Consider the following 21,543-nt stretch of genomic DNA (forward strand, 5'->3'; position numbering starts at 1 on the left):
TGTCAGTGGCAAAGCCAATTAAATGTTCTTTCCAGTATGCAATATCGATACCAGGTTATTGAACAAATCAATTTTCAGTGACATAAAACACATTAAAAAAAAAAAAAAAAAACGGAACCAGGACGTAACAGAAGCAACTTCAGCCACTGGAAATGGATAGGATTCTGTTCCTCTCTGCAACTCTCCACCCATAGAATCATACTGTTTCCATGAAGAAGGGAGGGCTGTATGGCCAGCTGGAACCATGAAGAGAAAGGCAGACTCAAACTGTAAGAGCTGAGTCCCCCCATGCAGGGTGGGCCAGGCCCACACAGTGCTCTGATTTGGCTTGCCTAGGGGATGGGTATGACCTGTGTGGAGAGAGTGGAGTCTTTACCTGAAATTGACCTGCTTACCACACTCTCTCTCACTGTGGTTAGCTAATGACACTCATGCCCTCACAGAGAAAGGAAATCGTAGTCTGGGTGGTAGGAATGAGGCTAACCATCCAAAAGAGACCTCTGAACTAAATTTTTGTTTCTCCCTAACAAGAATGCGTACAAACACTTCAAGGAGCAATTCTCATAGAAAAAAAATAGATGAGAGACCAGATCCTTCACAACAAACCTCAGTTTTACTTAGGGTCAGTGGGAAATCTGATTTGATCATAATAGTTGCCAGGACCAAGTGCTGCAAAGAGTGTCCATCCATTTTGGCTCCTGACTTAGACCTCCCTAGTTGAGAATAAACCTGGAAGGAAAGAACTCTGAAATTAGGTAGTCTAGGCACAGGAAGCCTATGTGGGGTTGGGGATGAGGCCTCCTTGGCATTTGGAACATGACAGGGATGAAGATGTAAGACAGCATTGGGTGTGGAGGCCTGAGAAGCTCAGTGGAGGAAAGACAGGTTTTCTTGTCAGAATGCCTGGGGACTTGCATTCAAACTAGATGAGTAAGCACACCTGTACTGCTGCCCCCTCAACTCCTAATGCCTAAGAATGCTAAACAAAATATGAAAAATGGAAAAGCAAGGGACTTCTCTGGTGGTCCAGGGGTTAAGACTCCGTGCTCCCAATGCAGGGGGCCTGGGTTTGATCCCTGGTTGGGGAACTGGATCCCACACGCATGCCGCAACTAAGACCCGGAGCAGCCAAAATAAATATTTTTTTTTTTAAATGTAAAAGCATGGTCATACTCAAAACAAGAGGAAGTCTCCTTTGACTAAGAATGGAGAGACCAGCTACAGCCATGAACAGAAGACAAGGCCATGCAGTTCCAGAGAAATGGAGACCAGTTAAGGACAGATCCTCAGAGTGGCCAGGAATCTCTTTGTTGTCATTCTAATTCTAGGCCGGAAGTAAACCTTTTGATTCCCAGCCCAGCAAAAGCCAAACTAAGCATACAAGTAAATTGTGAAGCCCCGTATAATCAGAGAGTTAGGGTAGTAATGTATTAACATTAATTTCCTGATGTTGATGGTTGTAGTTTGGTTTATACAGGAGAATTTCTTTGTCCAAATACTAAAGTACTTAGGGGTGATAGGCCATCAGCTCAGCAAGTTAATCTCAAATGGTTCAGGGGAAAAAGTTACTTATGCTGTACTTCCCACTTTTCCAAAAGTCTCTGATTATTTTTAAAAATTATTGAATAAAAAAAATCCACTATACTGGCTCAGATCAAACAGGTTATCTAGGGAGGCCAGACTCATAATCCAGATCCACTAGCCTCTTCAGACTTGATCTTTACTATGTCCAGCGTGGTTGGAGCTAACCTCAATTGTGGTCATTTTTGTCTGGTTAAAAAGGCCCAGCAGTGTGGCAAAAAGAGAGAGGGATTCTGGTCTTGTTGATCATTAACAAGTCTCACCTCTGAGAGCTTCATATTTCATCTCAGTAAAATGAGAACAATAATCCCTACCCTGCCTATCTCATCTGGTTATTATAAAGAACAGGTGAGGTAACACATGTGAAAAGGTTTTGTAAAACATCAAGCACCTCGTGACCACGAAGTGGCCTTTGACCTAACAACCTCCTCATCCCCACAGATGTACCCTTTTCAAGTGGGCTAATAGGCCTCAGCTGCTCAGCACCGACCAAAAAACCGATCACTTGGGGATCCCTTCACGCGGACACCTTGAGAAGGTCCGCCCCCTCACCCAGACCCCGCCTACCGCCGGGCTCCAAGGGTGGAGTTCCCAGGCCACTTCCCCAGGCGCCCGGAAGTTCCTGTCGCTTAGCAACCAAAGGAACCAGAGATGTGATGACGGTGAAACTGGGGGTGGGCTGCAAACCTCGGCAAGTTTCCGTTGCAACCCGGGGTTTGAGGGACCCGCAGTCCCCCACTGGCCCTATCATGTTGCTTCTGGGGACTCTCCTGTGCTCAGCAAGAGCTGCCAGTAAGCAAGTTGGCACTCCTTTCCAATGTATCTGTCAACCCATCCAACTTTCTTAATGTGGAAGCCTACCAATTTTTGAATACCTGTGTGTCAGGCACGTCACATAATCCAACCCTGATAATTACACAACCTATCTTACTGATAAGGAAGCCAGTCTCCGAGGGGTTGAGGCCCTCAACCTGAGGGATCTGTCCCAGGGGCACACAATTGGAACCCTGCCCTACTGAAGGGCAGGTATCCCCCCTCCCCCCATCGGTTCCCCACTGGGGAGGCTGGAGAAGGAGCAGCAGCAACTCAAACCTTTATCCAAATGTTTTATTTTGCATAATGACTTTTGAACTAGCGTTTATATATAAGCCCAAGTCCCTGAGGGGCCAGAGATCCCACCATGCAATCAGACCCAAGGCCTGAAGAAGGGCAGTGAATGCATTAGAAATGGATGGCGCGCATCATCCCACAATCTGGGGCTCAGCTTAGTTGGCAGATCTTCAGAGTGAGAAAGGACACGTGTATTTGGTCTCTAATATCTGGGCTGAGTGAACCAGGAGGAAGCTCGGGAGGCACCGAAAGGCTGAAGTATGAATCTTCTCTGGCCTGGGCAAGGATGGAGTCTGTGCCACTGGATGGCTCCAAGTACTGCTCAGAGTGTCAGCCCCCGCTCCTTAAACAGCTGCTTTAGAGCGTCTTCCAGCTGTTGGTTTGTCCCCTGAAGCCCCTTCACCACCTGTGCTGCCCACTCGAAGTATTCCTGGACTCGCTGTTCGGACCATCCTGCATAAGAATGGACAGAAAACTGCTCATGTTGACGTCCAGGAAGGCACTGGATTTTGCCCACTTCCTGGAGGGCTTGGTGCAGGGCAGTGAGATGAGTTCCTGATGGAAAGATTTGTTCTGAATACTTCCCCTTTGCCCAGCTACTGCATTTCTAGTGTATGAAAGAAGATCAGAGTCTACTAAGATTAGTCTAGGGAATTAACAAGAACACCTGGGCTTTTTTTCAGTGGAACTGACCAAGCTGTGCCTTCAGAAGGTGGATACCCCTCCCCTTTCCCTCAGAGCAGGTAGAGGAGCATACCCTCTGGGATGCAGCGATTCAGGTCCCTCAGATTGTACAGCTTGTCTGCCAGCTTCACCAGTTTAGCCCCGGGGCTGCTGTGGGGTGCCTGCTCCACCTGCAGCCGCTTTCTCTCCAGCTTGGGCAGAGTCTTGTCATCTGTTACCTCCTCCACCAGACGCCGCACTTGTGCCCCAAAGTGCAGCTCCACCTCATCCAGGGTGGTGTCTGTGTCCTCCACCGTGTCATGGAGCAGGGCTGCCTGGGGGCAGGCTCCCACTCAGTCCTGTGACGCCTGCCAAGGGGAACCCAGAGCTGAATGGGGCCCCTGACCCGCACCCCAGCCTCCTAGCAGAGGAGGAAAGTTACCTGTAACACCACAATGTCAGAGATTCCTGCCTCGTGGGTCAGGATACGAGCCACACCTGACGGGGCAAAGCAGGAAGTCAGACAGGAGGGAGTCCCAGGGCGGCGTGTTGTGGGTTTTGTAGAGCCAGATGTGGCCCCTCACTAGCTGGGTGACCTTGGGCAAGTCCTTTACTCTTTTTTGGATGTTCACTGTACAAAGGGAACAGTCATGCCTACCGCCCCAGGTTGTGGTGAGTCACGAACAGTGCCTGGCACAAAGCCTGGTACGGACTAGGTGCTCGATGAGGTGCACGCCCTCCGCGTTCCCTTCCCGGTCCCCACCCCCTAGATGCTACAGTCGTTGCTCCCCCGGCGGCGCGCCCACCGATAGGGTGATTGATGTAGGGGGTCCCTTCGGGGTCCTTCCGCCGCTGCCATTGGTGCTTGCGAGCCGCGAAGTCAGCAGCCTCCAACAGCTGGGCCGCCTCGGAGCCCATCGCGTGAGTGGGGCGGGCGACTTCGGTCCCAGAAGCCCGGGGAGCGTGGACCGAGCGTCCACAGCGCCCCCTAGCGCCGCGGAGGCCCGGGGATTGTGGAGTCTGGCCCAGAAGAGTTTCTCTGGGGCTGACGTGAGGGCACTGGATGTGGGAAGCTGCCCTCAATATCGCAGCCCCTGGTTAAGTGGGCTTTGCTGAGGGTGCAAGAAGAATATGGCCTGGCTCTGGGAACCCACATCCTGGGGGAAGGAGGAAAACAGACAAGACATAAGCCAGCAGCCTCTCAGTGTGTCCAGGGCAGGAAGGCACAGGGGACTGGCAACTTGGAGGAAGGGCAATTCACCTAGCCTCTGGACCAGAGACAGCCTCTCCCAGGAGGGCCCTCTCCCGCCGTGACAAAACAATTTTCAAGCTGTCAATGCTCTGAAAATTCTCAAAGTGCTCTAAAAATAGTTCTTGAGCTTCCCTGGTGGCCGCAGTGGTTAAGAATCTTCCTGCCAATGCAGGGGACATGGGTTCGAGCCCTGGTCCAGGAAGATCCCACATGCCGCGGAGCAACTAAGCCCATGTGCCACAACCACTGAGCCTGCACTCTAGAGTCTGCGAGCCACAACTACTGAGCCTGCGTGCTACAAGTACTGAGCCTGCACGCCTAGAGCCTGTGCTCCGGAACAAGAGAAGCCACCGCAATGAGAAGCCCATGCACCGCAACAAAGAGTAGCCCCCGCTAGCCGCAAATAAAGAAAGCCCGCGCGCAGCAACGAAGATCCAACGCAGCCAAAAATAAAATAAAATAAATAAATTTATAAAAATAGTTCTCCCTGCAAGAATGGCCTGGTTGCTATGGGCATGGGAGCCTCACCTTTGGGCCCAGAAGACCCTAGTGCTTAACCTTCTGGAAATTGGAGCCTGCACTGGGAGCCCTCCCTAACTGTTGCAGACTTAGGCTCCCAGGCAGCAGTGTTGTTTCTGCAGGAACTGTCTTCTTTGCTGTCAGGCGCTGGGAACAAAATCTGCATTTCTTTCTTGTGCCGTGAGGGTTCCTGCTTCAGTCCCCAGGCACTGCTGTGGGCCCCTTATGAGTGGTGTCACTGCTGTTCTGGGAGCATGACGTTGTTAGGCCTCAGTAGACACTGGAACAACACAACACTGCTGGCTGGTGGCCTCTGGCCTTCTCGAGAAATTCCCTGTCTCAGCAGACAGCATCTATGAAGTATGAGGTTTGGTAAGAGAGACCTGGAGACCCTGTAAGAGCTTTTCTTGTGAAATGGGGTTGGCTGGTTGCTAAGTATACTCCAGTCAGATTGGTAGCTCTTATACTTTGGTTGGTAGCTGGGGTCAATGAGGGCTCAGGGGAAAAGTTAATGAGAGCACTCACCCTTGCTTTTCAGCTAGTCTTGGTGGTTGCCATGATGCAGAAGTTAGAGAGGGAAGCTCCAAACGCTGGAACTGAGGTCCCTGGGGCCTGAAGTGGAACAATCAGAATTCCCATGGCTTCCATGGGAGCCTGAAAGTTGAGAGTGTATAGAGAGAAACATATTTGGTTCTTAATGCTTGTCTGTTCTTCAGGCTAGTGGCTCAACTTCTCTCTCATTCCTCATTCGGTCTTCTAGCCTTCTGAGCCTTCTCCCCTTCAGCTCAGAGAACCTTAGGCAGCTTGGAGCTACAATCCTCCCATTTTCCAATAGAAGATAGAAACTCAGTCACTTTCATTTCTCTCTAGAGGTCTGTGACAGAGAAGCTTCAGGTTTGTATTAATGGTGCTTTGGGGCTTTGATTTTATTTCCTTACTGCCTGCAGCCATGGCTTAGAAATAGAGATGTTGGGATTTCTAGGACCAGGGCTGAGGTGGAGGTGACCTCTCATGGGCTTCCAGAGGAGGCCAGGCCCTTTGCTGACAGGCCTGTCTGTGGGGCTACTGCTGTTCTTCAGCTGGATGACGCTTGCCCAGCCGACCTCTCTCTCAGGTACAACACTCTCCTCTGCGCAGCACCCCCCTCCAGTACCCTACACTTTTAGCAGGGTATAGGCTACTCTGGGGAGCTTGTGGGGAGGAAGGAAGCCTGCCCTTCTGATAATGGTTGATCCCTTTTATTCTCCAAAAGGGGTGGAGTGGGGTGTGGGTAGATCATTCCTGCCTGTCTCCAGCCCTCTTGCCCCTCCCTTCAGCTTTGGCGCACCATCCCCACTTGTGCCAGACCGCCTGGGATGCTGATGGCCGTCGCTACCCCGGTTTCTTCTGTCCTCGGCTCTCTGATACCCCGGAGGAAGCCTACTGCTGCCACCTGCAGGCTGCAGGGGGCTCCTGCTGCACTCGGTCTGAATTTGAGGCCTTGTACCAGATCAATCTCTCTGCCCTGCCGCCTCCTCCCGTCTTCAGGTGAGAAATCCAGCCCCAGAGCCACTGGCACATTGACAGGGTGTTCCAGTACCTGAGGCTCTGTTCCTAATTTCTGGGGTGGGAGGCTTGTAGCTTACAGACCAGTGGAGGGACAGATCTCAAACATAAAATCACGTAAATACATGATTACAAACAAATCTGTGAAGGAAAAGTTCAGGGGGCTGTGAAAGCAGGTGACAGGCAGTCATTGTAGGTGTTGTGTGGTGGGTGGGGTGGGACGGGTGTCAATACTGAGAGGATCTTGTATTTTGGATTACACGTTATTACAGTCGGGGTTTTCAATCCTGAATCTGTCCACGGATGGCTTCAGGGTACCTGTGAGCTCCCTGAATTTGTATTTTCAAATTCTACACTTTTCTGGGTAGGGAGTTCTGGGCTTTCTCCAGACTCTCAGGGGCTCTAACCCACAGGCTGCAGCAGCAAGAGCGCGGCTTGGGCCAGCATCCTGATATTCTACCCTCTCCCATAGGGGCCCGGGCCCGCTTCTAGCACTGGGCCTTTACAGCCTGCTGCTCGTGGCCCTGATGACTGCAGACCTCGTGCATTTCTGCCGCGGTCGGGGCCGGGGCCGAGATCTGGGCCGGGACCTGGGCCGGGACCGGGCCTGAGCAGCCACGAGCGCCCCTCTCGGTCCTCCGCCGCGCGCCCCCTGTCGGTCTCGGCGGGAACAGACTAAGCGCGCCTGGGGCTTCTCTGCGCCTGAGGACCCGGGCCGAGCGCCCTGCCCCTCTTCCCGGCGTGCTCTCGCCTTGGCCACGCCCCTTCTCTGCCACCGCCTCTGACGCAAGACTGGGGCGGGGCAGCCGACGGCGGATTCCCTAGCCTAGACGCACCACTCTCCAGAGACTACGCTTGCGCGCGCCCGGGACGTCCGCTGCGCGATGACCGTGAGTGGTCCAGGGACCCCCGAGCCCCGGCCCGCCAACCCCGGAGTGCGTACACATCACCCTGCGCCCTCACCGCTTCGCACCTGCACTGACCATTCTCGGGCCTCCTCCTCCCTCAATCTTGGCCCTCCATGGGACTCACCCGCCACCCCAGGCTCCTCTGGCCCTAGCTCCCCGGCTCACCCTGAGCCCACCTCGGACGTTTCCACCCCTTCCCTCCTCAGGCCAGCTCAGTGGAACAGTTGCGGAAGGATGGCAACGAGCTATTCAAATGCGGGGACTACGAAGGCGCCTTGACGGCCTACACCCAAGCCCTGGGTCTGGGCGCAACGCCCCAGGACCAGGCCATTCTGCACCGGAACCGGGCCGCCTGCCACCTCAAGCTGGTGAGCGAGCCGGCTGCTCTTCCCTTGGCCTGCCCGGACCCCTGTTTGCCCACCTCGCTGCTGCTTGGGCTCCGACTGGACGTTCGCCTTTTCAGGCCACCCACACTTGTTACACGTCTTTTGGGTCTCTAGGTGGTGGGGGAACCTCGTGACTAAGGAAAACAACTTTGTTGCCCAGTTGTGCCCGAAAAAGGAGATGACCAGCCTCTCAGGCCTGTTCTTTCTCTTACAGGAAGATTACGACAAAGCAGAAACCGAGGCATCCAAAGGTAGGGGAATGTGGCCCTTGTGTGGAGCTGTGGGACTTCTGGGGTGGGCAAGGATTCTGGGACCACTGCACCGTCACTTTCTCCTCCTCCTTTTCACCCCTGAAACACATTTGCCTTTTTTCTTTCCCACTTCCCGGGGCATTTCCTTTTCCGCAGCTACCCTCACCTTTTCTGAGGCTGAAGTACTGAGCCCCACATCCGTCCCCCCACCTTCCTCTGCCCCTCGAGATCTTTCCCTGCTGCTCTTGCCTGGAGATGGTGGCCTCATGGGTGCTGACAGAGCTCCTGTTTGTGCTCAGCCATTGAAAAGGACGGTGGGGATGTCAAAGCACTTTACCGGCGGAGCCAAGCCCTAGAGAAGCTAGGCCGCCTCGACCAGGCCGTCCTTGACCTGCAGAGATGTGTGAGCCTGGAGCCCAAGAACAAAGTTTTCCAGGAGGCTCTGCGGAACATCGTGGGCCAGATTCAGGAGAAGGTGTGTGAGTAATTGAGAGAGCGAGGCATTGACCAGTGGTAGAGGGGCACTGGTAAATGGATCTGGATCAAAGGTGTAAACACAGTTCTCTGGAAGGGGGATGCTGATGGCAAATGACCTTATAGAATGATGCTCAGTCTTGCCAGTGGTTACGTAAAAGGAAATTAAAAGAACAGTAAGGTGCTGTTCTTTTTGGTGGTCTTTTGGCAAACATTTAAAGTTTGTACACATTGCTAGAAGGAGGGAGACACACTTAAGGGGTGAGGTTGCGGGAGGACGTGGGCTCATTTATGACTGCTGGAGGGGATGTATGTAAATTGGCACAGCTCCTTTGGAGAGTCCTTTAGCATATCTCTTAAAATTTTAAATGAGCATGTCCTATGATTCAGTATGTTTACTTATTGCTGTCTGCCCTAGAGAAGCCTTGCCCGTGTATACAAGCAGGTGTGTGTATGTTTGTTTCAGCCTTGTTTGTAGTAATGAAAAATTGGAACTTGCCTAAATGCCCAGCAGTAGGGGAATGGCTAAATAAACTAAGCGACATCCTTACTACAGACTCCTACGTTGTAGTTACTAAGAATAGGCAGATCAACACATGTGGACGTGGAAAGCTGACACTTGTAAGTGAAAAAAAAGCAAAATATATAATAACGTATAGTATGATACCGTTTATGTTAAAATGATCCCCCCCCCATATGCACTCAAAATAATACCATGTTTTTTCCATGGGTACAGTTGGGTATGTAAACACAAAGAAAAATATTTTAAAAGACGTGCATCAAAATGATGACAGTATGACTGCTAGGGAAAGGAATAGGATTGAGAGAGCTTTTCAAAAAAGATTTTGCTTCTTCTGGTTGTTTTTTTAAATAGACATTGTGTGATACACATATTTAAAAATTAATTTAGGAGAAAATAATCTAAAGATTGTCATGAACTATTATCAAGCTTGAATTAGCCAGATAATTTGGTGTTAAAATGCTGACCCAGTGGAAGCAAGTAATATAATGGCAAACACCTTATCAAAAGGTTGAGACCTGGGAAAGGTCTCAGTGTTAGCACTCTCAGTGTCAGCTCTGTCTGATCAGCTGGGGCTGCTTAGAACCCTGTGTTGAGAAGGATTAGGAAGCAGGTCGCCTGGGCCTAGGAGAAGAACGTGTTGTGACATGAACCACGTCTGCCATGGCTGCAGGAGGGGAAGCGGGGAGCGGCGCACACATACATGCTAGGCATGTGCTGCTATCCACGCCCAGGACCCTAGGGAGGGAGAGGGCCTAGGATGAGCTTGGTCATTCACATTATTTTTAAAAAAACATCAAAAAGAGAATTCTTGACTTAAAAGGCGTGTCAGCAGCTACCTCATGACTTGCTGGCTCCCTTGCAGGAGGTATAAATGCTGGTTCAGTGCCACGGGCCGCGCACCAGGCTGCCCAACGTACATGGTCCCCTGGGAGTGGGTTGCCTCGTGGCTAACAGGACGCCACCCCTTCTGAATGGCCCTGCCTTCAGCATCAGCGCTGCCCAAGTGAGAAATAGCTCAGAGAAGAAAACAGCTGCGGGGAGTTTGGGAGAAGCTGCCAGGCAAGTCTCTTCCTGCCCAAGGTAGCTTGGTGCGAGGCCTAAGCCCAGGCATTCTTCTGTGCCTCCCAGAGTCATGAGCCAGGCCCTGGGAGGAGCCGGAGAGAACAAAGAGGGAATGTGTTGTCTCCGGTCAAGAGAGGCAGTTCCTCCCGTGCTTTGCTGATTTGTCGTAGGTGAGATACATGTCTTCGACGGATGCCAAAGTGGAGCAGATGTTTCAGATATTATTGGACCCACAAGAAAAAGGCACTGAGAAAAAGCAAAAGGTATGGAACTGTGTGAGTGGGAGCTGAACTCCCCCAGTGCTGCCCATCCCTCCCTGTGTGCTGATGTTGGCCCTGGGAGCCCCTGCTGGCCTGGCCTGCTGCACGTCGCTCCTTAGATCGGGCAGCTGGGCTCACAGAGCCTGGGTGGGAGCTCAGAGGGCCTGGGGCCTAAGTGTGAGCCAGGGAGAGGGAACCAGTGTTCCCGAAGCACCTTGTTGGTGCTTAGGTCCTGTGCTCGGAGTTGGGTGTACAGAGGTGTCTGAGGCACTGTTTCTGCCCTTCAGGCTTTGCCAGGAACTCAGGACTCCATTTATTCTAACTGTCAATGCCAAGAGCAAGCTCTTTTCTCTACTTACAGAAGAGGAAGCTGAAGTTCACAGAGGTTAAGTTTATGGCTAAGGTCACTCAGCTGCTAAGTGGAAGCAGTGAGGTCCAGAGCTCAGGGCGTCTACTCGCCCTGCCCTGTGCCATGTACAGTGTTCACGTTATGTGCACTTCCTTTGACGCAGGCGTCTCAGAACCTGGTGGTGCTGGCCCGGGAGGATGCTGGAGCTGAGAAGATCTTCCGGAGCAACGGGGTTCAGCTTTTGCAGCGCCTGCTGGACACGGGAGAGCCAGACCTGATGCTGGCGGCCCTGCGCACACTAGTTGGCATTTGCTCTGAACACCAATCACGGGTGGGTGGGGCGAAGGGTCTAGTTACTGCCTCAGTCAGTCTGTCTGTCCATCCACTCTTCCACCTCTCATAAGGCAAAATATAAGGAGATACGTAACGAGAGACAAAATTAAAATGACACAAAAAGACCAACATGATTTGGGACAAAGTGCGGCCAGGAAAGAGCAAAAGCAGCCCACTGACACCCTGAGCACTTTTTTTTTTTTTCATCTATTTTATTTTTGGCTGCGTTGGGTCTTTGTTGCTGTGCGCGGGCTTTCTCTAGGTGCGGTGAGCGAGGGCTACTCTTCGTTGCGGTGCGCGGGCTTCTCATTGCAGTGGCTTCTCTTGTTGCGTAGCACGGGCTCTAGGCGCGTGGGCTTCGGTAGTTGTGGCTCGTGGGCTCCAGAGCACAGGCTCAGTAGTTGTGGCGCATGGGCTTAACTGCTCCACAGCATGTGGGATCTTCCCGGACCAGGGAACTCTCCTGCAGCTGATCGCAGAGACACCTGGTCATTGATCCCTTCATTGTCCGTGTGGTAAAAGCAAGCTGCATGCGAAGAACAGGGCACCTGTCCTTCCCTCACCATCAAGCTGGCATTTCCCTTGGACAGGGGTCCTCACAGTGCTTGATGTGGTCAGTGATGTGACCCGCAGCATCTTTACCATCGAGACCAGATATGTAGGGCAGGACCCTGAGATGGTTCTCAGTGTAGACTGTGGGTGTCCTGCACAGACAGTTCAGCAGGAACATCCCTGCCAGGCCAGTGTCACAGAGTCCATGCTCTGGCTCTTGCCCGAACTGACTGGACCTAGGGAACAGGGACTTGACCCTTGGTTGCTTTTAGAGGAGCCCACAGTTCCTAGATCAGGGGTGGAAATGTGAAACATTCTATGAACACTTCAGGCCAAGATCGGGCTCTATTTCTGGGTCTCCCAGGAGTAGGAACGGTAAAGCCACGTGAATTCCGCCTGCCTCCTCTAGCCTTCCTGCCCATCCCTGTTGTGAATGGGGATGGACCCAAGTAGACCTTCGGGGTTTTTCCAGCTCAGAAATGGGGGCAGAGGCCTTGTGGTTCGTTCCATGTATGTCCACATCCCCAGGATGTAGACAGAACCTCAGGGTTGGTATCAGGGAGGAATGAGGTGTCCCTGGGCCGGGTATTCAGGTAGCTTTGTCCAGGCTTATGTTTCTCCTTCCTGGGGAGACACGAACCAAAGCAGCTGCCTTCAGAGCCACAGTATTCCTTGTCTTCTCTGATTGGAGCCGAGGAGAGAGAGAGTGGGGGAGTCCCCTGGAATGTTTCTTTAGGAAGCCCTTCCAACAAGATAATCCTGGCATTGCCCTGGCCTCACCCTCAGCAGGCCCACTTTGCTTTCACGGGGAGCTGCGCTTTCACCCACATGTTTTCCCCCCTCTGGCCACCCTCTCTGACCCCCAGTTAGGGATCTCCATGGCTGCCCTTCACCAACTGGAAGCTCTGCCCACTTCTCTCCCACCCAGACAGTGGCAACCCTGAGCGTGCTGGGAACTCGGAGGGTGGTCTCCATCCTGGGCGTGGAAAACCAGGCCGTGTCCCTGGCTGCCTGCCACCTGTTGCAGGTTATGTTTGATGCCCTCAAGGAAGGCGTCAAGAAGGGCTTCCGTGGCAAAGAAGGCGCCATCATCGTGGGTGAGTGGAAGCAAGTCTGTGTCCTGTGGGTGTGGCTCTCGTGGAGAAGAAGGGGCTGAGCCAGCCAGGCCAGCTGCAGCCGCAGGTTGTTCAGGAATACGGCTTGTTGACAGTATTTTACTCGAGGTTCTAAGTAGCCAGGGCGCCTCTGGGGTAGGCTGGAAACCAGCGCTCAGGCTGCAGGTCCCCTCTCCCTACCAGCGAAGTTGGGGCTAGGCCACTGTAGAGCCCACTAATGTCTTCTTGTTGCTAGATCCCGCCCGGGAGCTGAAGGTCCTCATCAGTAACCTGTTGGAGCTACTGACTGAGGTGGGGGTCTCGGGCCAAGGCCGAGACAGTGCCCTGACCCTCCTGATTAAAGTGGTGCCCCGGAAGTCTCCTAAGGACCCCAACAACAGCCTCACCCTCTGGGTTATCGACCAAGGTAGGTGACAGAGTCTTAAAAAGAGAGAGAAAGGGAATTCCCTGGTGGTCCAGCGGTTAGGACTCTGCGCTTTCACTGCCGAGGGCCTGCGTTCGATCCCTGCTCAGGGAACTAAGATCCTGCAAGCCGTTGTGGTGTGGCATATAAGTAAATAAATAAATAGGTAGATAAATAAATAGATAAATAAATACAGAGAGACAGAGAAAGATCAAGTGTGTGTTGCATCTTGCTTGGGTAGCTGGGCCTGCTCGTCTCCAGTAGGGATTGCACCCAGCGTGTGTCTGTACTGAAGTGCATGCGGCCTGCGCTCTACCCTTAGGGAACATTGGACCCTTCAGCCACGTTCGTGTGCACGTGCACGCACATCGAGCAGGCCCACGAGCAGGTTAATAGGGAGGCCGGGTCAGCTTTCTGTATCTGAAGTTTTTTCAATGAGTGTGTGTTACTTCTATATGCAGGGAAAAAATTCTTCAAGTTTAATATATAAGTTCATACTTCTTTTTTCCCTTAAAAGATAAATTAGGAAAGGTTGGCAAAGTCCCAGCCTGAGTACATCTGTTAGGTACTCATCTTTTCTTGTTATCCCAATTATCCTATGAGGCGTGGATGTTGTTTTCCCTTCAGTTTTACAGATGAGGAACCTCCAAACCCGACAGCATTCACCCCCATGGGCAGGGCCTGCATGCAGACCTTACTTCTGAGGTCCTTCCCTGACCCCACGCCTGCCCCCAGCCCACCAGCTTCTGTGAGCCTGTCTGCACTCTGACCTCGTGCAAGAGTGGTCCTGCCTTTGCATGCATCTCCCAGGAAACCTCTTCCCTTTTCTTATAGGGGTTGGAACTCATGTTCTGCTGTCTAAATAGGGTGTCTTTTCAGGTCTGAAAAAGATTCTGGAGGTGGGGGGCTCCTTGCAGGACCCTCCCGGGGAGCTCACGGTGACAGCAAACAGCCGCATGAGCGCCTCCATTCTCCTCAGCAAGCTCTTCGATGACCTGAAGTGTGATGCCGAGAGGGAGAATTTCCACCGACTCTGTGAAAACTACATCAAGTAAGGGAAGCCTCCTATTGCCAGGGTTCCCGCGAGAGTTCTGACTGGGGAGGGACAGCAGTGAAAGGTTTCCCACAAGGAGAGCAGCCTTGGGGAGGACTAGCGGGGGCCAGACAGGGTGGTCCCAAGGGCCACATCTTGTTCCAGAGTGACCTCCCCAGGGACATTCTTTCTCAAATCACTTCTCTAGTGCAACAAATGTCCTCAAGCACATAGTGTTCACTGAGCCCTTACTGTGTGTCCGTTCTGACAGAGCAGTGCAGTATGACAGTCCTTACCCTTAAGGAGCTCACAGCTAGGAGAAAACAAGTCAGGAAATAAGCAGCACAAGTTCAGATTTTAGTGAGTACAGGGAAGGAGGCAAACAAGGTGGTGTGAGTGAGAGTGACCTACATTAGGTGGTGTGTCATCAGGGGAGGCTCGAATGAAAGCCTCGATAAAGAACGCCAACGTACTGAGCCTGCGCGTCTGGAGCTTGGGCTCCGCAGCCAGAGAGGCCGCGATAGTGAGAGGCCCGCGCACCACGATGAAGAGTGGCCCCCACCTGCCGCAACTAGAGAAAGCCCTTGCACAGAAACGAAGACCCAACACAGCCAAAAATAAATAAATAAAAATAATTCCTTACTATTAAAAAAAAAAAAAAAAAAAAAGAACGCCAACGACTGCCATCCAGAGGATGTCTTAGTCTTCCCATTGGCAACTTCTCTTTTCTTCTTCTTTTTTTTGACTGCGCCGCGCGGCTTATAAAATCTTAGTTCCCCGACCAGGGAACAAACCCGGGCCCCCGGCAGTGAAAACCCAGAATCCTAACCACTGGACCACCAGGGAATTCCGGCAGCTTTTCTTGCTGTTGCTGCTCAAGTAGTGCAGATGCCCGGCCAGTAGAGGGGAAGGGAGGGAAGGAGAGTCCCTTTATGCTGGCTTTGATGTGACAGCTGCCACCCTGTACTCCTCAGGAGCTGGTTTGAGGGCCAAGGGCTGGCTGGGAAGCTGCGGGCCCTCCAGACGGTGTCCTGCCTCCTGCAGGGCCCATGTGACGCCGGCAACCGGGCCCTAGAGCTGAATGGCGTCATGGAGAGTGTGATCGCTCTGTGTGCCTCAGAGCAGGAGGAGGAGCAGCTGGTGGCCGTGGAGGCCCTGATCCACGCGGCCGGCAAGGCCAAGCGGGCCTCGTTTATCACAGCCAACGGTGTCTCACTGCTGAAGGACCTGTACAGGCGTGGCGAGAAGGACAGCATCCGCATCCGGGCGCTGGTGGTGAGACGGGCGGGCCTGGGCTGGGCAAGCAGGCAGCCAGGCAGGGGCCCTGGGCTGGCTGGTGTCTCAGGGTGCAATCCCAGCACACGCTGGGTGACAGTATGGGACGTGCAGGGCCTTGTCGAGGCCGGAGGCAGGGGCCCTGGCTCCTGCTACCGCAGGTCTCACGGTCAGGTCAGGGAGGTGAGCCTCGTACACAGAGGACACCTGAGAATGCAGGGCGGCTGGGCTGGGGCAGTGGGAGCGGCTCCAGGAGATGATGGAGGACACGCTGGGCAGGCGGGTCAGAGGGCTGTGTGGACAGGCTGGGCCGGCAGGCGGCCCCAGGAGCGGGTGGTGTGGGGACTGCCTGGCCTCCCTGAGCCTGTTGCAGCCCTGCACCTTGAGGACGCTGGTCCTCCTCCTTGGAGCACTTAGTCCTGGGTTTCTCCATTCCGTGAGGATCCTGGCCTGGCCTAAGGTACCCGTCTTCTCCCCACACGGATCTTAGCTCCATCTGTAAAGAGCTTCCTTGTATGACATGGAAAGGAACAGCAAATCCCAGTGCAGATCGGGAGGGGTTGGGGCCCAGGCCAGCACGGTGGTCAATATGTCAGTCTCTACCAGATGCCATGTCACGTTGCCACCCCAGTAGGTGATTTTGCTGCCTGGTGCTCCAGGTGGTAACCTGGTGGCGGTGTGCATGGCCTCCAGAGAGCCTGGCAGAGTGCCCGGGGGGGAGCCCACGCCAGCTGTGGAGGAGCCCTGCTCTGCCTCTGTCCCTCGGCCAACAGCTGGTTCTCGCTTCTTCCACCAGGGACTCTGTAAGCTCGGCTCGGCCGGAGGGACCGACTTTAGCATGAAGCAGTTTGCTGAAGGCTCCACGCTCAAACTGGCCAAGCAGTGTCGAAAGTGAGTCATTTAGCACTGTTGTGGCTCCCAACCTCTCAGCCAGACCTCAAAAGAGGAGGGTGGGGCCTCCTCACTGCCCTGTCCTCCCCCAGGCAGACCCTCCTGCGCTGCCACGTGAACTACTTCTGTCTGTGGCGGGGATGCCCCAGCCCCTGGCTTTTCCCCCTTGGTCCTGGTGTGCCCCTCCTGTTTCCCCACCTTTCTGATGGTCATCCGTGCCCTGCATGCCCCCAGGTGGCTGTGCAATGACCAGATCGATGCGGGCACTCGGCGCTGGGCGGTGGAGGGTCTGGCCTACCTTACCTTCGATGCCGACGTGAAGGAGGAGTTTGTGGAGGATGAGGCTGCGCTGAAGGCTCTGTTCCAGCTCAGCAAGGTAGCTGCATGGGCTCCTGCAGTCGTCCGGGGACACTGTCTAGGATTAGAGCCTGTGGGGCTTTCTTGGCAGGTCTTGGCCAATGGCTTTTGTGACCCCAGGGAGGGGGGGCTGGTAGCCTGAGTGGCCGCTCTGTGTGGCCTGGGCATACTGGCCTGCACCAGCAGGGTCGGAAAGGACGATCTCTTAGAAGCAGTTGGGGTGGTCAAGTGTGTGAGCTCCCAAAGTCTGGGGCCACCCTGGGGCCTGGGCGGTTCCCAGATTCATCCTGGTGCCTGCGTGGTCCAGTTGAGGGTAGAACTGGGAGCCTGGGCAGCGCTTATCCCGGTGCTGCTCTTTCCCCTGGGATGGCCACTGATGGCCCCTCTGCTCCCGGCAGTCCGAGGAGAGGTCGGTGCTCTTTGCGGTGGCCTCGGCGCTGGTGAACTGCACCAATAGCTACGACTACGAGGAGCCGGACCCCAAGATGGTGGAGCTGGCCAAGTATGCCAAGCAGCACGTGCCCGAGCAGCACCCCAAGGTGAGGGGGCTGCTAGGAGGGGTTTGGGGGCCTCCGTGTCATTGGGGCCAGTTGACCCGAGACATCCACAGCAGATGAGCCTTCTGTTTAAGCGGGTTTCTTTCCCTTTGTTTTCATGTTCACCAATTTGTGCTGTGAGGAGGGTTCCCCTTTCCCTGCCTAATCAGCCGAGGCCCCTGTGCTCAGCTGCCTCCTCCCCCAGGACAAACCGAGTTTTGTGCGTGCTCGGGTTAAGAAGCTGCTGGCGGCTGGTGTGGTGTCAGCCATGACGTGCATGATGAAGACCGAGAGCCCTGTGCTGACCAGTTCCTGCAGGGAGCTGCTCTCCAGGTGAGCCTGCCCCAGTTACACCGGACCTGCTGCAGCCCGTCAGCCTCCAGGCTGCTGATGGAACTACAGCGGGAGCAGGTCCCGGTGCCATGGGCCCCTCGGAGCAGGGGGCCACCCGCATGGCACCCTTCCTTCGCTGAGCCCAGGAGTGGAGGGTCTGCCTGCCAGAGCCCGGGCCTGCCTGTCCAGCACAGCCTTCTCCCCACAGGGTCTTCCTGGCTTTGGTGGAGGAGTCCGAGGACCGCGGCACCGTGGTTGCTCAGGGAGGGGGCAAGGTAAGCGGCTTACAGACTCCTTCGCGATGGCGTATAAAACATCACTGAGTGGCTTCTACACCAGAGATCAGTGTTGGGTGTGGGACGGAGAAGTATTATTAGCGACCAGCAGGAATGTCTTCCTGCTGAGTGAGAGATGCTGGGGGGCGGTGGGGGGCGCTCTTCAGAGCCCTGGACTTTGTGCCTATTATGGTCCTGAGCTCTTCTCCTTTCCCTTGTGTCATTGACCTCCATGGCTCTGGTGCCGGGCACAATCCACGTCTATTCCTTAATAGTTGTTTCGGGAAGTGTTTGGGTAGCTTACTAGGAGGCCTCAGAGAGATGAGAGGGGTGGGAGTGGGAGTATCATTGTCAAACCTGGGGAGAGAATCGGGGGGAAAGGTGAGGGCAGCACAGTCAGGGCCTCAGAGCCTCGCGCTTTGGGCCTTATGTTCCCAGGCACATCTTGGACGCTGATGGGCTTGTCCCTACAGGCTCTGCTCCCGCTGGCCCTGGAAGGCACTGACGTGGGGCAGATGAAGGCAGCCCAGGCTCTTGCCAAGCTCACCATCACCTCCAACCCAGAGATGACCTTTCCTGGCGAGCGGGTGCGTGTCTTTCTGCCCCAGCGCTGGCCTGTCCTCCAGCCCCTCACGGGGCCCTGATGGCCTTTGACCCGGGCTGTGGCTCCTCCTTGGGGAAGTGTCAGCTTTGCTGAGCCCTGGGGGTGGGAAGGGCAGCCTTCTTTTGGGGGCTGGACTCCCTCCCATCTGCAGGGCCGGTGGAGTTGGGGGAGCTGGGGCGCGTAGCCCTGACAGGTGGGTGCATATCGCAGATCTACGAGGTGGTCCGGCCCCTGGTCTCCCTCCTGCACCTCAACTGCTCCGGCCTGCAGAACTTTGAGGCGCTCATGGCTCTAACGAACCTGGCGGGGATCAGCGAGAGGCTCCGGTAAGGTCCCTTGGGATGTGGGGCCTGGGCAGGGCATCATGGTTTGGACCATCCCCGGGAAAGCGCTTTACAGCGTGGAAAGCACTCCCCAGTCACTCACTTATTTGCTCCTCACGGTGACTCCTCTGCATCTTACAGCGGAAGAGACAGGCCGAGAGGCGTGACTTGTGCAGTGTCCCGTGAGATAGCAAGGGACAGGGCAGTGACAGCGCAGGCCCTGGAGTCAGGCTGCCTGGGTTCAAATCCTGGGTTCACTGTTTATTAGTGTATAATCTCACAAGTAACTTAACTCCTCTGTGCCTCAGTTTCCCCCTCTGTGAAATGGGATGGCTACAGTACCTAGCTCGTGGAGGAGCAGCGAGGAGGATTAAATGAGAAAATACGTATAAAAGCATTTACTACATAGGTGCCTGGCTCCTGGCAATGTGCCCAAGCAGTACAGATGAGCTATTACTGCTGATTGTGTCCTTGGGCCACTCAGTCTCAGTCTCCTCTTATGCAAAATAGTAATGATAATCACACCTGCACCTTCACCGTAGGGCTGTGGCGAGGATTAAGTAAGATAGTCCGAGTGCTGGGTCAGGGTGAGGGCTCGAATGTTAGGTGTTAGCATCGCCATCATCACCACCCGGGTCTCCTAACTCCTACTTTAGAGCATTTCCCAAGGTCCCATGCTATCTCCTAGGCCCGGTTAGAAGGCTGGAAACCACTGCCTGGTGGTTTCATCCCCGGTGCAGGGGTTCTTTGGATATTGCCCAGGGAAATCCTTGGCCCCGGGTTTGATTGTGTGGGGAAGTGGGGGTGGGGGTGATGGATGCCAACGCTCTGATGATGCCGACCCTCCACCCTTGGCCCCACAGGCAGAAGATCCTGAAGGAGAGGGCTGTGCCCATGATTGAGGGCTACATGTTTGAGGAGCATGAGATGATCCGCCGGGCAGCCACCGAGTGCATGTGTAACTTGGCCATGAGCAAGGAGGTGAGGGTTGGTCTAGGAGGCGGTCATGGCAGGCAGGCACGCAGAAGTACCTGTCCCTGGCTGGACTTTGCCCCAGCTGACCTGGTGTACTCCCCGCTTCCGGCCACAGGTGCAGGATCTCTTTGAAGCCACGGGCAGTGACCGGCTGAAGCTGCTGGTGCTGTACAGTGGAGAGGACGACGAGCTGCTACGGCGGGCGGCTGCCGGGGGCCTGGCCGTGCTCACCTCCACACGGCCCTCGCTCTGCAGCCGCATCCCCCAGGTGGTCAGTGCCCCTTCTTGGTGGGGCAGGGGAGGTGGGCCAGGAACCCCCAGCCAGGGTGTGTGAGTGAGTGCCCTGCCAGGGTTCCCTGCTGCTCGGTGGTCACGCTGCTCTGTTTCCTGCAGACCACACACTGGCTGGAGATCCTGCAGGCCCTGCTTCTGAGCCCCAACCAGGAGCTACAGCACCGGGGCGCTGTGGTGGTGTTGAACATGGTGGAGGCCTCGAGCGAGATTGCCAGCACCTTGATGGAGAGCGAGATGCTGGAGATCCTGTCAGTGCTGGCTAAGGGCAAGGAGAGCCCCGTCACGAGGGCTGCCACCGCTTGTCTGGGGAAAGCAGTGGAATATGGGCTTATCAGACCCAGCCAGGATGGAAAGTGAGGACCTGCCTCTCACACACGCTACCTATCACAGCACAGAGAGCGAGGGCAGACGTGGCTTTGGCTGGTGGGTGCTGGGGTGTCTCCTGCCCAGCTGCCCTTTGATGTCCTCTGTTCTGAGTCAGGGGCCACGTTCACAGCCCTGCTCTGCCATTACTGCCTTCAGCCTCACGCAGCAGGGAACTTTTCCTGTACTACTTAGACAGCTGGGAATGGGGAAGGCGCGTCCTAACTCAGCCTGTGGACTCCCTGCACTGGGAAGGACCCAGCAAGCAGCCTCACCAGCTGTGAGCCTCACCTGAGCCTGCTGGCAGGACCACCCCTGATCCTCTAATAAAAGTGTGTGGAACTCAAAATATGTGCCCAGTCAGTGGGCAGGGAGGGCTGGCTGTGGGCCAGAGCGTGGAGCAGGAGCTGGGCATGGCTGAGCCTGTGTGGGCAGCTTTTCAGCAGCACAGCCACCTCTGCGGAAGGAATCCAATGAATTCCCACCCCAGGGCCCGCTGAATTGCCTCGTAATCCTTGTAGAGGGCCAAAGGGTAAACGTAAGTGAATCAATAAAGTATCCTGTTGCATGGAAACACATGCGTTAGGCTTTTCAGTACTTCCGCCTTTATTGATTGATTTATGGCGGGTCTTCCTTGCTGTGTAGGCTTTCTCTAGTTGCAGTGAACGGGGGCTAACGGGGGCTACTCTTTGTTGCAGTGCGTGGGCTTCTCATTGCTTTGGCTTTTCTTGTGGCGGAGCACAGGCTTCAGGCACATGGGCTCAGTAGTTGTGGCTTGGGGGCTCTAGAGCGCAGCCTCAGTAGTTGTGGCGCATGGGCTTAGTTGCTCCGCCGCATGTGGGATTTTCCTGGACCGGGGCTTGAACTCGTGTCCCCTGCATTGGCAGGTGGAGTCTTAACCACTGCGCCACCAGGGAAGCCCACTTCTGCCTTTGTATTGAGAGTTTTCAGTGACCTCCAGTCAGGCAGAGCTCGGGATCTGGGGGTGGGAAAGCCCT

The 21,543-nt window shown here is 54.7% G+C and overlaps 2 protein-coding genes across 5 annotated transcripts; one reads left to right on the forward strand and one right to left on the reverse strand.

The window, feature by feature from the left end:
* Positions 1-2,673: 2,673 nt before the first annotated feature.
* Positions 2,674-4,298, reverse strand: HDDC3 (HD domain containing 3). Its single transcript, XM_059915375.1, has 4 exons — positions 4,161-4,298; positions 3,797-3,852; positions 3,449-3,689; positions 2,674-3,144 (listed from the first exon to the last, which is right to left on the reverse strand). The coding sequence occupies exons 1-4, from the start codon at positions 4,270-4,272 to the stop codon at positions 3,014-3,016; spliced, it is 540 nt and encodes a 179-aa protein (XP_059771358.1). The 5' UTR covers positions 4,273-4,298; the 3' UTR covers positions 2,674-3,013.
* A 2,312-nt stretch (positions 4,299-6,610) lies between these two features.
* Positions 6,611-20,894, forward strand: UNC45A (unc-45 myosin chaperone A). Of its 4 annotated transcripts, XM_059912439.1 has the most exons (21): positions 6,611-6,652; positions 7,143-7,605; positions 7,785-7,946; positions 8,179-8,215; positions 8,515-8,690; positions 10,445-10,537; positions 11,047-11,214; positions 12,697-12,865; positions 13,119-13,289; positions 14,166-14,337; positions 15,294-15,594; positions 16,391-16,485; positions 16,720-16,861; positions 17,241-17,381; positions 17,584-17,711; positions 17,920-17,986; positions 18,460-18,573; positions 18,801-18,916; positions 19,777-19,894; positions 20,004-20,156; positions 20,282-20,894. In XM_059912439.1, the coding sequence occupies exons 2-21, from the start codon at positions 7,555-7,557 to the stop codon at positions 20,537-20,539; spliced, it is 2,832 nt and encodes a 943-aa protein (XP_059768422.1). In that variant the 5' UTR covers positions 6,611-6,652; positions 7,143-7,554; the 3' UTR covers positions 20,540-20,894. The 4 variants fall into 4 exon arrangements, with proteins under 4 accessions (XP_059768422.1, XP_059768425.1, XP_059768421.1 ...); XM_059912442.1 differs by lacking the exon at positions 11,047-11,214 and having other exon boundaries at positions 6,638-6,652; positions 20,004-20,159; XM_059912438.1 differs by lacking the exon at positions 6,611-6,652 and having other exon boundaries at positions 20,004-20,159.
* Positions 20,895-21,543: the final 649 nt, after the last annotated feature.

Source organism: Balaenoptera ricei, chromosome 2, assembly GCF_028023285.1.
Source record: "Balaenoptera ricei isolate mBalRic1 chromosome 2, mBalRic1.hap2, whole genome shotgun sequence".
Taxonomy (NCBI): Eukaryota; Metazoa; Chordata; class Mammalia; order Artiodactyla; family Balaenopteridae; genus Balaenoptera; species Balaenoptera ricei.

Excerpts from the sequence above, each read along its gene's own strand:
- HDDC3 (XM_059915375.1), bottom strand. The coding sequence starts at position 4,272 with ATGGGCTCCGAGGCGGCCCAGCTGTTGGAGGCTGCTGACTTCGCGGCT. Across the intron at positions 3,853-4,160 it reads CTACATCAATCACCCTATCG|GTGTGGCTCGTATCCTGACC; the intron begins GTGGGCGCGCCG and ends TTGCCCCGTCAG. Across the intron at positions 3,145-3,448 it reads GAATCGCTGCATCCCAGAGG|GATGGTCCGAACAGCGAGTC; the intron begins GTATGCTCCTCT and ends ATTCTTATGCAG.
- UNC45A (XM_059912438.1), top strand. The coding sequence starts at position 7,555 with ATGACCGTGAGTGGTCCAGGGACCCCCGAGCCCCGGCCCGCCAACCCC. Across the intron at positions 14,338-15,293 it reads CTCTGTGAAAACTACATCAA|GAGCTGGTTTGAGGGCCAAG; the intron begins GTAAGGGAAGCC and ends TGTACTCCTCAG. Across the intron at positions 17,382-17,583 it reads TGCCCGAGCAGCACCCCAAG|GACAAACCGAGTTTTGTGCG; the intron begins GTGAGGGGGCTG and ends CTCCTCCCCCAG.